This window comes from Anguilla rostrata, chromosome 4 (genome assembly GCF_018555375.3).
Source record: "Anguilla rostrata isolate EN2019 chromosome 4, ASM1855537v3, whole genome shotgun sequence".
NCBI lineage: Eukaryota > Metazoa > Chordata > Actinopteri > Anguilliformes > Anguillidae > Anguilla > Anguilla rostrata.
This window is the reverse complement of record NC_057936.1, coordinates 8,812,639-8,829,340: the sequence shown is the minus strand read 5'-3', so window position 1 is coordinate 8,829,340 and position 16,702 is coordinate 8,812,639. Positions and strand designations below refer to the sequence as shown.

Here is a 16,702-nt window from a genome sequence, read left to right as displayed (position 1 = left end):
GTGACCGACTGCACAAAGCAGAACGAAAACCTCACTACAACCAGACTGCAGGGAAGCCACTTCCATCTTCCGGGCATTCGACAGTCAGGAGACCAGATCTACAGTAATCCCCACTGTAGGGAGCGTCAAAAAAAACGACATCAATAACAGGAACTCCCAAAACTCCCAAACTCCCCGCCTGTCATTTCTCATTACGCGCCCTTTGAAAAGCTCCCGGGTCCCTGGAAGAGCTCAGTGCTCGGCTGTCTGGAGTGCGGCAGCAGCACTTGGCTCAGGAGAAAGAAGTTATAATGAGTGACATGCAGACGGACAGGAGCGCAGCTGGGAGTTTCAGCAACTGTACCCAGGTCCAGGATGCTCACTACAGCCCGTACTGAAACCTAACTGCCCACAGGAGAGGTCAGGATCACTGTCCAGTACTTAATCATCTGTGTACTATGTGTCTGAGAAATGGGATATTATTATTTCACATTTTAAAAAAAGCTCTGAATTTGTACAATCTCTAAATTTAAATTAAAATGTAGGTTTACAGACAGGTTATAATCAATTTTGGCCCACTCTAGCTGTAAGAAAAGAGGAAAATCTGAGGGGGCCCAAGCTTCTTCAGTAGTGCAAAATTACAAACGTCCCAGCACCTTTTACAGCGATCTCCGAAAATCACACAGCCATAGGTTATCATTATCTGCCATCATTTGACTAGATGTGATAAGATCTCACCTGATTGGCTGGGTCACTAGTTAACACAGAGTTCATTGTAGCAGTAGGTTTTGATGGAACGTTTTTTTCAGAATTCTAAGTCAGTGTTCTAGAACTCTGTTGCTTCGGGTTACCGGTACTGATTGTGACATCAGCATTAGAATGTTCAGTTAAGAGCATTCTAACCACACGTTTGTGATGTCACAGCAGAAAGGGTTATAGTCTCTGGTATGGCAGGGCTGGGAACAGAGCCATCCGCTCTCCTGTGGCAGGCCGGGCCAGACCACACAGCCGCGCAAACGCTAAATTATTTCAGCTCTAAATCCGGAGATGAAAAGCTGTCGCAACGACCGCTCACGCGACGCGGTTTCAATGGCTGACCTAAATTAGGACCACAGATCTTCTTTAACCAACCGCAGTGTCTATAGAGGAGCAGTTGACCTGGCTCTGTCCGACACAATGGAGGAATCTTATATTTTCACCGAATGACCTAACGTGACCCCTCCCCCTTCCAGCCCCCAGACAATCAGCAGCCTGGGACACACAAAGCGGCGAGAGTCACATGACCTGCCTGTGGTCAGCAGACGGACAGTCTGATCCGCCCCCTGACAGTGTCACAAGGCCAGGGATCCCAACCGGGGACAGGAGCATCACTTAAATACCCACAATCCCCTCTGCCCCCACGTTACATTCAGTGACAGAGAGACAGAGAGGAAAGCAGTGCTGTGTGATTATGTCAAACTGAATGCTGCCATCTGTCTACATCACAGGCATTGCCCTCATATCCTGAAGGGTCGTGGTGTTTGAAGGTATTTCCGGTCAATTTAGGCCTAGGGAACAAGGTGTGCGTAATCTTTAGCCAATCGGTGGCTTCATTTAATCAGAGCTCAAACACACCAAAAACCAGCAGATTGCTGCCCCCCCAGGACTGAAGTTTGACACCCCTACTCTACGTCCAGAGCCTCTACTGGCTTCTTCAATGAATCAAAAAATGAATAACATAAAAGTTAATATAATAAAGTTGAGGTTTCTCTAATGTTCGATTGTTTCCTGGGATTAGTGACATCAGCATGTTCCACCACAAAAACTAACTCGCCAAATTGAGTTTGTGAAGAAGCTTAAATCTTCTAAAAGCATGCATACAGACATAGAGTTACATCACAGAAGACACACAAAACCAACAAGAACACATGTTCCAGAATGGACAGAAGGAAGGAACACATTATTGAATGAATAAAACGGGCACAGCTCCTGGTCTGATTTGGCTGATTAATACAGTGTATTAACATTGTGTAATTACACAATACTGCGTGCATGGGAGCAATGATAAGTTCCAAAGGACTCTGAGAATGAAATTTGCTCAAGCCCCATCATGCACTGTGTCAGTGAGACTGTGATAGACAGTCCTGTCTGTGACACTGAGGGGCACAGTTTGCGCCCCTCCCCCGCCCTGCCTGTCCCAGCCGTGAGCTCCTGAGGGTAAAGCAGGACGCACCTGAAACAGCTCAGGTGGGAGGAGACTCTGGGTCAGAACCGCCTCCTGGGAGGAGCCGACAGAATTGACCTGATCCTGCCACTGCCTCAAATGCACACGCACACACACACACACACTCAGGCACGCACAACACACACGTACAACACACACGCACGCACACACGCACGCACACACACACACACACACACACACACACACTCAGGCACGCACAACACACACGTACAACACACACGCACGCACACACGCACGCACACACACACACACACACACACAGGCATCCAAGCGTGCACACAGATAAATGGCGCTTGTCCTCCAAGTGTTTGTTTGTCATTCCTGGGTTCATAGGCGGACGCAGTCCAAACGACTTCATGCTTCAGAAGGGCTCCATGTCCAGCCCCTCTCTAAGAATACCCATAATGCCCAGCAGCCCTTTATCCTCCCACATCCCCAGAGTTTGGGCATGGATCTGACCAGGCAAAAGGATCTTTTTTTAAAATTAGCTTTAGAGCAGAAATCACTGCGCTTTAATTACAAATCCAATCTGTGCCGCGACCATCCCTGTTGAGCGATTCAAAAGCAAAAGAAATGTTTTTTCTAAAATCAATCGGTGGCACTTACCCAGAAGTTATTTTTGAAGAGCGCCATCTTCGCTGCTCTACGGGAGATCTGAAAAGAGGCCCAAAAAAAGAAAGGTGCGTTACAACAGGGGACGAGCGAGCCGTCCTGAGCCAGGGTCTCCCAGCCCACCTCCGGTGCTCAACGCAGGCACAGACAGACGCGCGGAAGGTCCCGGGTTCCACCCCCGCAGCGCACGCGCTCTGAGGAAGTCGGGTCAGACCCTGAACCTGCACGGGGTGACATTCAGCTGGCATTTCCACTTCCGCTTTCTCTCTCACACACGCGCACACCGGTTATCTCCCCGAAAAAGCGCTTTCTGAGCACGACAGGCCACGTCAACAGGATGAAACTATTACACCCGAGGCAGTGCTTTTCTCCACAGCCTGTAAATGGATAAAACAAAAAAAGTCACACTTTAAGGTAAATGAACCCTTTAAGGGGTGACATCACAAATATGTGATTTGAATGTCCTTAACTGAATGTTAATGAACATTGATGTCAACAGATCAACAGAGTTCTAGAACACTGACTTAGAATTTTGAGGAAAGAAAAAAAACATTCCAGAAGGGTTAAGAGAGAGGAAGACTAATGGTCTGAAGGGAGAAGGGCCAACATCAGGCCCCAGATGTAGCTCCGCAGGGCAGATTAAACCGCCCCATCCTGAGCGACGCGCAGTGTCTGCGGAGGAAGGGCCCTGAACACGGATTCACTCAACAGCCAGCTCGTCACGAAGAAAGGAAAGAACGCGGAAAACTAAGAGAGAGAACAAGAGAAGCAGACAAACACCTCCCACTTCACTTTCCACCCTGAGAGAGGAGGAACAGAGAGAGAAAGAGAGGGGGAAACGATGAGGCAGAGAAAGGCCAGAGACGAGTGAAATTAAAAATAAAAAGCCTGCCAGAAATGGAGGGCTAAGCCAAGCGTCAATCAAAGGCACTTTAGAAATCAATCAGAACACAAGCCCCGCCCCTTACTGAAACCTACAGGGCTTCACAGAGCTTCAGAGCCTAAATGTGCTCAGCAGAGGCGGGGGGGACTTGGGTCTGTCACAACCACACCAGAGCTGACGCTGTCGATCAGCTAAAAGTGGGGAGCAGGTTCAGTAATAAGGCCAAATACCGATGGCCCCCGGAGACAGCTATGGCCTGAATGTCCGCATTTCCTGATGGAAGAGGACCAATCACATCCCCACTCCCAGTCGTTAGAGCCTCAGTCACCCAATGACAGCCGCGCAGGGCTCCGCGCCACCGCGTGACCAGGCCACAGCAGCGTCGCCGTGGCGACAGACGGCCCTGCGCCCGGCACGACGGGACCGGAACCCGCGCCCGGACCGGAATCAGGACGAGGGCCGGGAGCACGCGGCCGGGCCCGAAACTCGGCCGGAGGAACGGCGCCGGACCCGTCCCTGATAACCCACCGAAACGAGACGGAACCGCTGCCTCTTGTCCTGGGGCTGACACTGTGTTTTTATTTCTCCTCATCGCTTGATTCATGTGAGCAGGTTGCGTACCCTGCCTTACACAGACCCTATGAGTGGAGAATCACGAGGTCACAGCGAAACCAAGGGGAAACGAACCTGTGTGGGGGACTCCGGGGGGGAAGCGGCCGCCGTCACCATGGCAACAACGCAGCGATAGTGACACCCGTAAAGGGACCGAGGGCCTGAGTGGAGAGGGCTTCTTCAGATGAGCAGCTGTGGGTTCAGTGTGCAAAATAGGGGAAGTGTGAGAGAGCAGGGGGAAACCCGGCTGAACGGCTGCAGCGGTGTGTGCGTGCGTGTGTGCGCGTTTGTGTGTGTGTGTGTGTGCGTATGTGTGTGTGTGCGTGTGCGTATGTGTATGTGTGTGTGTGAGTGAGTGAACGAGTCCGACTGCGTGTGTCTGAAGGTCACGTAACTGTGTGGTAGTGCAACAGTTAGGCAACTGGGTTTACTGAGAAATTGCAGATAATTAAGCAATTCAAGATAGTTAGCTTGAGTTGCTTCAGCACATGCTGTATGAATGGGCACCATGTGAACGTTTCCGTCCTTGCTGACGACAGCTCCTGCAAAATGCTTTAAAGGTCATGCAGTTACATTACAGAAATGGTACTGCGTGTGAGAGAGTGACTGACTGCGTCTCTTCACTGCTCCGTTCAAAATGAAGGTCTGACCCGGCTCGCGGTGAACACCCGCGGAGAGACGGCGGAAGCTTCCAGAAATCTCACTCAGAACCCTGGAACAGGGCCGCGATTGGCCAAGAACCCGCACCCTCCTTCTCTTTTCTCTCTCTTTCTTCCCTCATTTCATTTTCGCACAATCCCATTATTGGCAGTGAATCACGTCCGCTGACAGCTCTGAGCTCTCGTGGCTGAAGATGGAAACGTCGCAGCTGCCAAAAAAACGAAAGTTCTGGCCTTCCGAATTCTCTACCCAGTCAGACCTCACTAAAACCCACAGAGGCTTCATTCTGTTCTTCCTCACGCAACGCAAGCAAGCTTTTACACCGCTCAATTTATCAGTGCGGCTTACTGAACAGGAACAGTGCACATCGGATCTACGGTTTCGTTCTCGCATCCATATAAATCTTAGCAATTTTCTCCAAATTTCATTTGCAGTCCCTGGGTAGGTTAAAACAGATTTAAAAAAAGGCACTGCATCAACAGAACAACAGAAGGCATCAATACACACCATCAGTAAAACAAGAACACAATGTAGCCATAGGTAAAACTATAAACTGAGAACATACACTATGTGGCCAAAAGTATCTGGACACCCCTTAGACTGGGGCTGTTTTTCATAGTTTGGGCAAGGCCTCTCAGTTCCAGTGAAGGCAAATCTTAATGCTACAGCATACAATCACATTCTAGACAATTCTGTGCTTCCCCAAAGGCTTGGGAAGACCCTTTCCTGTTTCAGCACGACACAGCGGGGTCCATATAGAAATGGTTTAGTCGAGCACGGTGTGGAAGACCTTGACTGGCCTGCACACAGCCCTGACCTCAAACCCATCCAACACATTTGGCATCAATTAGAAAGCCAACAGCGAGCCAGGACTAATTGCCCAATCAGTGTCCGACCTCACTAATGCTCTCCTGGCTGAATGGAAGCAAATCCCTGCAGCAACGCTCCAACATCCAGGATAAAGCCTTCCCAGCAGAGTGGAGGTTGTTACAGCAGCAGAGGATGGACCAGCTCCACATTAATGCCCATACTTTTGAATGAGATGTTGGATGCCAGGTGTCCACACACTTTTGGCCAGGTCGTGCATGTTCAGGTAGTGCCACAGACAAGCCATTAGCCCCACTCATTATCGCAAGATTGTTTCCAGCCGTGTCCTAAACCCAGCGATGAGTTTTATTCCAGTTGGCAGGACAAGGGGCTCAGACAGACAAAGCAGATGGCCAGGTTGGCTGAGTCTGAGCGATGATTGGGGGCGGGGGGGGGTGGGGGGGGGCAGGTGTGCTCTGCTCGAAGGAAAAAACTTAAAAATGGGGAGACCTTGGCACAGGCGCTCAAATACACAAATATGGCAAAGGCACTTTCGCATTATGGCATCATCTTGTATGACACAAGAGGTGCTCCACCAATCACAAAGCACATTGGGAACACCCAACAGAACAACACCGACCGCGACTGGTAGATATACTTCAGGGTGTCCAATTGGCATGCATCCAGGAAGTAGAATCCACCAATCACCATTGGGGATGTTCTACTGGTTGTTACCATCGTGCTGTATGATTGGCGGAGCTCCTGTTTCCTCTCAGTAAGCTGAAGTGACTGTGTCCCCCTGTTTAATTATCTCTGCTGTGTGTTCGGTCCAGAGGAGTCCAGGCCCTGGCAGCAGATCCCTGTTTTCCCTTCGGTGAGGGGACGGCCAGCTGCTCTTCCCGCCACGTTGTGCTGAATCAGGGATGTTCTCCGCGCGACTCCCCCCCCCCCCCCCCCCCCTCCTGACACGCGTGGCGGCGCGCCCTGGCTCGGGCCGGCGGAAACGCTCACGCGCCCGCCCACCCCCCCCCCCACCCCCCAGGGTGCTGCAGATTTAGACTGAGCGTTTCCCCCGTCCTTGGCTGTGGCACTGAGCTGGCTGGTAATGGGGTGTGTGTGTGGGGGGGGGGGGGGGGTTTCTAAAACGAGAGGGGTGAAGGTGACACTATCACATTCCTTTGTCCCCCTGCATGTAGTTTTTCCCCAAATCGGCCCTTTTCCCAGCCCGGCAGTGAGTTACGCCACACGGCTCAGTGTAGCCGCCGGCGCTGTTGTTTACCACGGCGACGCGCGGCAGCAGCCCCCGCCGCGGCCGTGAGAAGCAGAGCCGCGCGGCGGTGAGTAACGCAGCTAAACGGACCGGATTCAGCGGGTCGCCACGGTTACGGAGCGGAGCGATGGGCCAGGACGCGGGGTCATCCGGAGGTCGGAGGCCTCTCCCCGCTCCGGACATGAGGCTCGAGCCGCGACAGAGCCGGAGGAGGAGGAGGAGGAGGAGGAGGAGCGGGAGATCACAAACACAATGAGCGCTTCAGTGCTCTCCTGACCCTCGGGTCCTTCAGCCAGAAAGGAACATTTCCAGCTGCTCTCAGCACCGTTCTCAAAGGCAGAACACAAGGATGAAGGAGCCGCTCATCTACACATCTACACGTGTCACATATACACGATGATCAAATCTACACCTGTCACATCTACACCTATCAAATCTACACCTATCACATCTACACGTGTCACATCTACACCTATCAAATTTACACGATGATCAAATCTACACCTGTCACATCTACACGTGTCTCATCTACATGACAGTCACATTTACACGTGTCACATCCACACAACTGTGTCATCTACACCCGTCACATCCACACTACGCTCAAATCCAGACTGTCACATCTACACAACTGTCACATCTACACGGCCACCAAGTTTTTTTCTTGAATCTTGAATAGATTGTAAAGTACAATTCACAAAAACTGTCTACCCAGCCTACCCACACATCTATATCTTCAACATGATTCCCGTACCAGGTCACAGGCATTTTGGGGGGTGGAGGGGGGGTGATTAGGAAACACTCCAAGGGTTGGTGTGCAGAAGCCAGATGCCATCAGGAGCTAAAGCTGAGTCTCAGTGATGATGATGGTGGAAACAGATGGTCACCGTGATGAAGCAAGGCTGCACAGGCAGTAATAACAGAACATCCTGCACAGAAGGGTCTGAAGAACAGCCCCCTCCTCCTCCTCCTCCTCCTGCCTCTCTCTCTCACTCTCCCCTCTCTGTCTGGCTCTCTCTTTCTTCCCTCTTGCTCTACTCTCCCTCACTTTCCCTCACTCCATCACCCCCTTTCCTTCTCTCTCTCCCCTCTTCAAAAGTGACGTGGCTGCACAAGGGCACTGTAGACACATATATGCAGAATTATGCACACCTGAACACACACCTGAAACACACAACTGAACACACACCTGAACACACTCACCACTACCCTACCCTACCCTACAGCAGGACCAGCTCTATGTAGTAACAGAAACAGGACGAATGGTAAGAACAGAAGACCTTGCCAAGCATCAGCTGTTAAAAATCAGCTCAACTCGAAAGGTTCTCTCCGTCACACCAGCTGACAGCATGACAGCAGCGGAGGTGAAGGACGGAGAGAACTTGGGGAAAAAAAAGAAAAGAAAAACAGAAGAGCAGAAGAAAAGGTGAGACAGCTGAGGGAAAAAGGACGGAATGAAATAAGAAAAAAGAACGTTAGAAAAAGGACAGGCTAAGCCTAGAATCAGTCAAATGCACTTTTCAGAATAATGGACGAAGCTTTATGAATCAATTAAAATGGCTGCCACTCACTTGCAGTGTGGCTTTGAGTACACAGCACACCCTGGAAACTGACAGCGTGAAGTCGTCACACACTACAGACTCAGTGTAACGGTTCTTATATTACACCTGACTGGGGGGAGGGGTCAGATAAGGGCTCATTTCCTGGGGGCAGGCCCGTTCTATCTCACCCCCTCCCTCCACGAGCTCCTCCCTCCCCCCCTCCTTCACACACCACATGCGCCCAAATACCCTTCAACGCACTATTTCAGGAATCTGCCGGTATTTGGAGAAAAGCCAAATCACCCCGACCCAGGACTGGCCACACTCCACACACAGGGAGAGAAGAAGACAGTCCAGGGCCATCCAACACTCCAAAGAGGAGAGCTTGCCTTACGTTTCACTAACGTTTACCTTTATTTAATTAGGAAAGGAAACTGACAATTCAATTCTCACATGCTGTGACTACCGGGGGAATCAATGACGGTTGAGAATGCAAGGAATTGTGTGACCAATCAGGTGCGGAGAGATGACTGGGTTGCCAGATGTCAAAAGCCAGTTTTTGAGGGAATCTGACCAGAACACCAGGGTTAGCACCTGAACTGATTTGAAAAGTGCCATGGGAACTTGAGTGACTACCCTGAGTCTGAACCTGAAAGCTTGATGTCACATCTGAAGGACAGCGTACACTAGCAGCTCACAGGGCTCTGAATGACCCCTTCTGCAGAAAAAACCCAGCGACTCCCACAAGACAGCCCAAAGGTGTGTGCTCAAGAGAAACCGGGCCAGTCGACCATAACAAACCAGCCAAAACCAGTCTGTGAGATCAAACCTCTCTCGGGCTAGGGAGTAACTGAATAACAGCACTCCTACTGCTATCCCAGTTTAACCCTTAGAAGAGTAGGTATTTTTGGAATGTTTTTTTGAGTGTTCTAGAACTCGACTGCTTTCAATCACCAGTACTGATTGTGACATCAGCGTTAGAATGTTCAGTTAAGAGCATTCTAATCACACGTTTGTGATGTCACACCTTAAAGCGTTAATGCTGTGTGTGGTTGTGTCTGTAACTGTGGCCTTCAGAGGAGTCCTGAGAGGACTCAGCAGGCTACTGCGATTCCCTTTCAACACCGTTGGCCTGTTAAATGTTTAATGTCTCAGGCGTCAGATAATGGCACACGTCCACCGCTTCTGCGCTTTGTAAAATTCAGCCTCTTTCCATGCACCACAAACTCCTGAACAGAACGCAAGTCGAATCAATGTCAGCTGGCTTGAGGAGAACGCTACAGCAGCTGCTGATTCAGAAGAACACAAGGAGGGGAACTCCGTCCTTTCAGAGTGGCAGCGCAGCACGCCACAACGGAACGATGAACACGGCCGCCATTCACGCGTAGCGGACTCGTACGACACCCGCGACTTTAAAAAGGAAATCAGGACGACGCTGTTGAATATTCATTCTTTGAAATCACCTGAGGAAACTCGGCGTGGGCTCGACGTCCAGCCCGCCCAGCTGTGCGTTTAACTGGGTCGCCGTCTCCTCGCCGGATGTGCCGAGCGGGAGAAGCCACAGGCAAGGCTGCGTCCAGCACAGGAGGGAGATTTCATGCAGCAGGAGCAGCGGGAACAGCATCCTGCATCAGAATCATCTGCTGAAATTCCCCTCTGCTCTCTTCCTGTCAGGACCCATCCGCTCACCCATGCACTTCATTCAGGCCTCTGCTTAATCCTCTCTGGGAACGGGCACAAAATGAAATATCCAACACAAGCAGGGGACTACAAACCCTAATTCCGAGTGCACAACAGCCATTAGTTAAGGCTGTGTTGACTGGACCCATGTGAAAGAAACACACTGAGCGTGCCCAGACTTCAGGAACTTCCTTACCTTCTTTTACAGTCCCGCCTAAAGCTCAAGGACGTCTAAAGACTCAAGACTGCTCACCACCCCATTGAAACATCAATATCTTTTTAAATCCCATGCATACCACACCTCCTCAGTGTTAATGCTATTCTCCCACTGGAAGCTCTCAATAACCCCACCCTGACCTTTGACCTCAAGTGACCTTTCCCTTGACTGGCCCAATGAGGGCCAAGGGGAATGGAAGAGTCTTGTGGCCTGAAAATGACCGGATGTGGAGAAGCATCCGGCGCTGGCACACGCCAGATCCCCGGGTAACAGCGTACAGCGGACAGCGGGCATCGCTAACCTCAGACAGGCCTGCCACTCATTAATTCATGACCAGCGCGGTACAGAGGGCAGGACGGGGGCGCCACGTGCCCGTATCACACCGCAGAGCCAGCGAGACGCCGCAGACAGGAGACGGACAGGAAGGCAGAGGGCCGCCCTGAGCTCCAGCGAGCAGAGCTTTCTGACGGGCGCGTAGCGGGGAAACGCGGCCGCCATGTTCCCGCTCTCCCTGCGCGTTTCCTGCGCAGGCGGAACCAGCTCTGCAGGTTCCCCGGGGACCCGGGGGGGGGACGCATTCAAACGTGGCAGCAGAGCAATGAACGGCCATACAAATTTAAAATGCAAAACAGGCAGGCAGCTCGCTCCCTTCTCTCTTATCACACGCTGCAATAAAAAGCGCTTTTGTCTTGTAATGAGGTTTAAAAAAAAAAAAATCATATCTCAAGTAGAAAATATTCGCTTGTTTTAAGTTACTTTCGCTTGTCAAGTGAAATTGGCTTACCCCTATTGGCAAATCACAAAACGAGTCAAGCTGTCTCACCTCATTGGCAATATTTTTGTCTTAATTAGCTAAAAAAAAAAAAAAAAAAGTCATAAATATAGATTTAAAGTCTATGTATAAGACAAAAGCACTGATTAAGACTGACTTGTTTTTGGCTTTGGCTGTGCCCGGCAGGCTTTTTGAGGGGGGGCAGGCCCTGGATGCTGCCCTGACTGCACAGGCTTTCATACTGCTGTTCTGGGGCTGTTCTGTATCCAAGGCTGGGTAAGGGCAGTGTTCTGACTGAAGGAGCTCCTGTTTGGCCCCAGCCCCAGCCAGGGCCCCAGCCTCCTCTCTGGTGCTCAGTGGGGCCCCCGGGCACCTGGTGGCTCCCTTAACGACCGGCGGCCAGAGCCCGGGCTCTCCCCTGGGGCCACGCTCACAGGCCACACTCACTAGCTACGCTCACAGGCTACGCTCACAGGCCACACTCACTAACTACGCTCACAGGCTACGCTCACAGGCCACACTCACTAGCTAGCTCACAGGCCATACTCACTAGCTACACTCACGGGCTACCCTCACAGGCCACACTCACTAGCTACGCTCACAGGCCACACTCACTAGCTATGCTCACAGGCCACACTCACAGGCCACACTCACTAGCTACGCTCACAGGCTACGCTCACAGGCTACGCTCACAGGCTACACTGACAGGCTACACTGACAGTACTCACCAATGGCGCGCCCTGAAAACACAAAGCAGCTCTGCCACAGCAAACTGGTTGGACAAACAAAGCCGCTCACCTGACGTCAGCAGTCATTTTTACATTTCCTGTTTTTAAAGAAAACTTAACAAGCTTTATCTTTGTGACAGGAGAACTGCAGCTGCTATAGACTGAGGCAGTGAAGATGGCACAGGACTCTGTGTACATGAATCCTTTGTGATTTGTCAGTCACAAACGGTTATATGCATATTATAACACGCATTACAATACACAGTTTCACAGTATTCTGGTACTATGCGCACATTATGCAGATTGATTTCTATTCTGACTGGTTTTTAATTAAATAGGTTTCATCAAGCTGTTAACTGAATACTGATCTGCATTTAAATTCTTAAATGGCCTACTATGTTGAAAGAAATGTATTGTCGGAGACATGAGCCAATTAAAAGCAAAACAGTTACTACGTAACCCTCTGGAAAGGCTGTCTCAATTAAGATTCAATTTAAACTTAATTACTCTATGCTTTTAAAGCAGTTAAACGTCTCTATTGAACTAAACTGAACAGAAATTTTTATTATTAATTTAAAGACTAGGGGTGGACTGTAAACGTTCAAAAAATAATATAACATCACTATTATATCAGCACATTTGTTAAGTGCTGTCAAACTCAGTCTATTATTCAATTAACAGGTGAACTGGAAGTAATTTTCAAATATCTAAACTGAAAATTAAACCAGGGTACATGCTCCCCTACACCATGGTTTAACACTTTAAGATTGAACATTCAAATGCTGATGTAACAATCACCACTGGTAATTGAAGGCAATGGAGTTCTAGAACACCGACTTTTTGAGAATTTTGAGGGGAAAAAAAACATTCCATAAAACCTACTCTTAAAAGGGTCAAAAGCACTGAATCTACGTATTTCGCACTTAAAGTGCCCTGTGTCTGCTTAGTGGTCACAGAGCTGACTCTCCCAGGGGATTATGGGAGACTCCAAACAACACATGACTCATGACTGGCCGCTCTCTCCTCAGGTAAAGAAAACAGCCAACCCAGGTGGCTGATGCCCTAATCTAAACCTTCACCACTGAGAAGCTAAGCAGGGGCAGTAGAGGTGAGTTATATAAAAGGACACTTCAGCCCAGGGGGGTCCAATCTTATCCGAAAAGGGCCAGTGTGGGTGCAGGCATTTGTTTTAGCCCAACACTAAGACACCTGATTCTACTTAAAGGTCTTGATTGAGGACCATTATTAGTTAACTAGTGGAATCATTTGTCGTAATGCTGGACTAAACTAACAACACTGGTCCATTTCGGGTAAGATTGGACACCCCTGGTTCAGCCAATCAATTACCCCACTCAAGCACTCCAGCGCACGGATCCTGCAGGTAGCGTAAACCTGAAAGCAACCACATTCTTTGTTCTGAAATGTAACTTTTAAAACATTCAACTCAAACTGTGTTTTACAAAACTCCTCAGCTCCATCTGTCCCCATGTGCACTAAGCTGATTAATTTGTCCGCAGTCCAGAGAGTATTTTACACAATACAGCCAGGACACACCGTGTACCTCACTGGCAACTTGAAGGCACCCGCCACTCATCGGGGAGTTTCCTACTGCAGCAGTAGGCTAATTCAATTAATGCCCACTGATATAAACGCGACATAAATCTTGGTTACGAAAGGTGCACTCGTATCTTGGCACGTGTCTTTATTGACCAAGGCACACAGGCGCGAAAAACTGTATCGATACAGTGAAAAAAATGCTCTACGGGATAGTAAGTACAGAACTGAAATTCAAAATTGTGAAACATAACGTCACAGTGTGCTGATTATAACGTTTCCACATTTAGAGGCTGTACGTAAATTCTCTCATATATAAAAATCAGCATCAATTGCAGATAAAACAGTTTATGTATATGGATGCAATTCCAGCAAGCTTGAATGTTTTGCCATTAAACACAAAAAACAATGATGAGCTTCACAATCATTCCATTCGTCTCAGCCCTCTAAAATCGAGGTAGCCATGCAACTCTGTACAATAAGTTGTGGGATACACAACAGCATAAAACGGAACAGGGGCTAACTGTCATTTGCAAACCATCCGGATGGAGGTCAGTAACAATAACGTTATGAAAAGGTCGGCTCCCACTGTGGTACTCACAGTAGTACCAGCTTGGTAGCCAGCATAAATGTTCAAAGGTCTACCTTACTATTATAGCACAGTGTAATTAACACATCACTGCAAGATAGCTAGCTGGCTGCATTCGGCCAGACCAGCAGAGGTTCCTCAAGTCAAATACCTAGCTAACGTTATCGACGTAATGAAGACTATCGGATACTAGACATAATAAATTAACGGTAGCCAGCTAGCTAGCAGAACAATTTCATTACTGAAATGCCAACACGGTCACAGTCCTTAAACCAGCAAAAAAAATCGGTATGTGGATGCGACACGTGCGCAATTATTTTTGTTATCAGATAATACGACTTTCATTTCATTTCAGGTGGTTAAAATTAGTTCAATCTTCAACTAGCTCGACAAGTTACTCGGTGTTATGAGCGTTAACCAAATGTTTCAATTGATCGACAACAATCTTGGTACTCAAAGCAAGGCAAATAACTAGTTTTATATTTTACGAAGTCGATGTAACTAACGGCAGCGTTGTTTAAATATTTCAAACCACGAAAGCTAGCCTAAATGCCAAATTTTAATTTGTATTGAAATTCCAAAATAAACACTAGGATTCGCAAGAACCATCTGTGGGGTTCCTGCCTATCGAGCAAATACCCAGTCATTTACGTTACTAGCGTTAAAATAACGATAGCTCTTGTCAGTCATGTTGTTTCATCGATGCACGTACGGTTAGAGTTAGAGTTAGCTACCCAGCTAATTAGCTTGCTAGCGAGTTTGTGTCTATGACAAGTTAGCCAGTTAAGTCTTTGTTAGCTAGTTTAACTTAGCAAGAACCAAGTAGGCGTTTTGAAAGCAATACCATAATTATTTGGTCATTTTTACCTGAAAATATTTTCATGTAAGGCGGTGAAAATTCATGTTTCATTTCCATTCACCTGTCCCTCCGTCCAACCTTACAATGTGAAAAGCGTTTTTTAGCTCTACAATTTAAACTGAGTTTTCAGGGTGTCCGCAAGCCCCCGCCTAACAACCGCCTTATTGGCTAGTGTACACGTCACTCAGCCCGGGGATAAAAGTTATGTAGGCATGGCAACCATTAAGGGGCGTGTACAAACTGTTTATTTTTGGACCAATTGAATGTCAAATTTTCTCGTTTAGATTACGCCCACCTGTTAATAACGTCCGTTATTTGATGAAGTAGTCATCAATCTGTTGAACATCTAGAAAAAGGCGGGAATAACGATAACTTAATATAATCGTCAGAGGTAGTAATTTATGCACAATTATGTCCACACTTCATCTGTATACATAACAATTATTTTCCATTTGATATCTTCAAATTTCAAGCCACTGATATTAAATGTTAGAATTAATAAAGGTACATTGTCTGGCGCTAGAGAGTTAGAAGTCATATTAACTGTTACTAACAATAATTAACATTTTGGTAACAGTTTATAGCAAATAGGCCTAAACGGGAATATGAAATATGAACGTGAACATGAATAGTGCGCAGACTGAATTCTTGCAGTGTTGTTTCAATAATCTTGCAATTGCCAACATGAACAGCAATCTTATCCTCCCACCAACCATATCAAATCCTTTTTAATGAACTTATTTTTGTGAATATTCAAAGAACATCTAGCTTAATTTTTTTTTATTGACATAAAAAGTGTGCTTTTTAAGAAACCATATTACAGTGAGGACATTAACATTTCATCAAATGATATACAGGCTTCTAAACAAGGCAGCTGCACAGGTAAAGGGTAATTTACAGGTGTAGACAATTCAGCCAGTTTACTTACCTACATCATTATTGTTCCTCTTAATACAATTTACACATTTCCCATGTGAACACCCAGAGAGTCACATTAACTGCAATGAAACAATGTCATGACCAAACTTTTGGCATAATTTTTGATGTTTCAGATGTTGGCAGTTTCAGAACAAAGAAAAACCGCAAGTCACACAGTTCTCCCAGAGGGGGATCAACAAAACTTATTAAAAAAATGAATCCCTGCTGCAAAGACGAGGCGATCCGTCAGTTTATATGGACAACCCTCTCAGAACTGTGGCTTTCAGCAAATAACCATGGTAACCGATTTGTTTGCGCGCAAGTTAAAAAACGTCTTTTGCTGCAAGAACAAAATAACTGCTGCGGTGTGCTAGTCATTACTCGGTGTGTACTTAGCATCCAGGTCAGGAAGAGGCAGATTCCTGTCAGAGAGCCAATAACCTGAAGATTTTAGCCACCTTGTCATTAGAAACTGATTAACATCTGGAATGCCCCAGTAAAAACAGCTTGCCGTCCGAAATAATGACACCAATTAAACAATTAAGCTGAACAGAAAACAGACGGTGCGGTTCTGGGGGACAGGATGTACTCTGTCTGGGTGCGCGGTGTGAATTTAGCCCAGGTTAAAGCACATCTTCAAGTTTACCAGCCACCGAGCTTGGGTCACTTGGGTCACTCTGGACATGTGGCGCTGTTTACTGTGGACACAGCGACCCTTTGGTCTCCGGACTGCCGCAAGCTAATGACGGAGCGCAACGCGACGCCGCCGGACAGAAGCCCACTGTGCCCGAGGGGTC

General features: G+C 48.0%; 1 protein-coding gene across 1 annotated transcript in view; it reads right to left on the bottom strand.

Moving 5' to 3' along the window:
- LOC135254087 (F-BAR domain only protein 1-like) overlaps positions 1–15,161 on the bottom strand; it is a 53,581-nt gene extending 38,420 nt beyond the window's left edge. Inside the window, exons 1-2 of the mRNA XM_064334039.1 lie at positions 14,996–15,161; positions 2,810–2,857 (exon numbers count right to left, since the gene is read on the bottom strand). Coding sequence (XP_064190109.1) covers positions 2,810–2,836 — 27 coding nt within the window. The 5' untranslated portion in view covers positions 2,837–2,857; positions 14,996–15,161. The remainder of the gene's footprint in view (positions 1–2,809; positions 2,858–14,995) is intronic.
- Between the last annotated feature and the right edge of the window lie 1,541 nt (positions 15,162–16,702).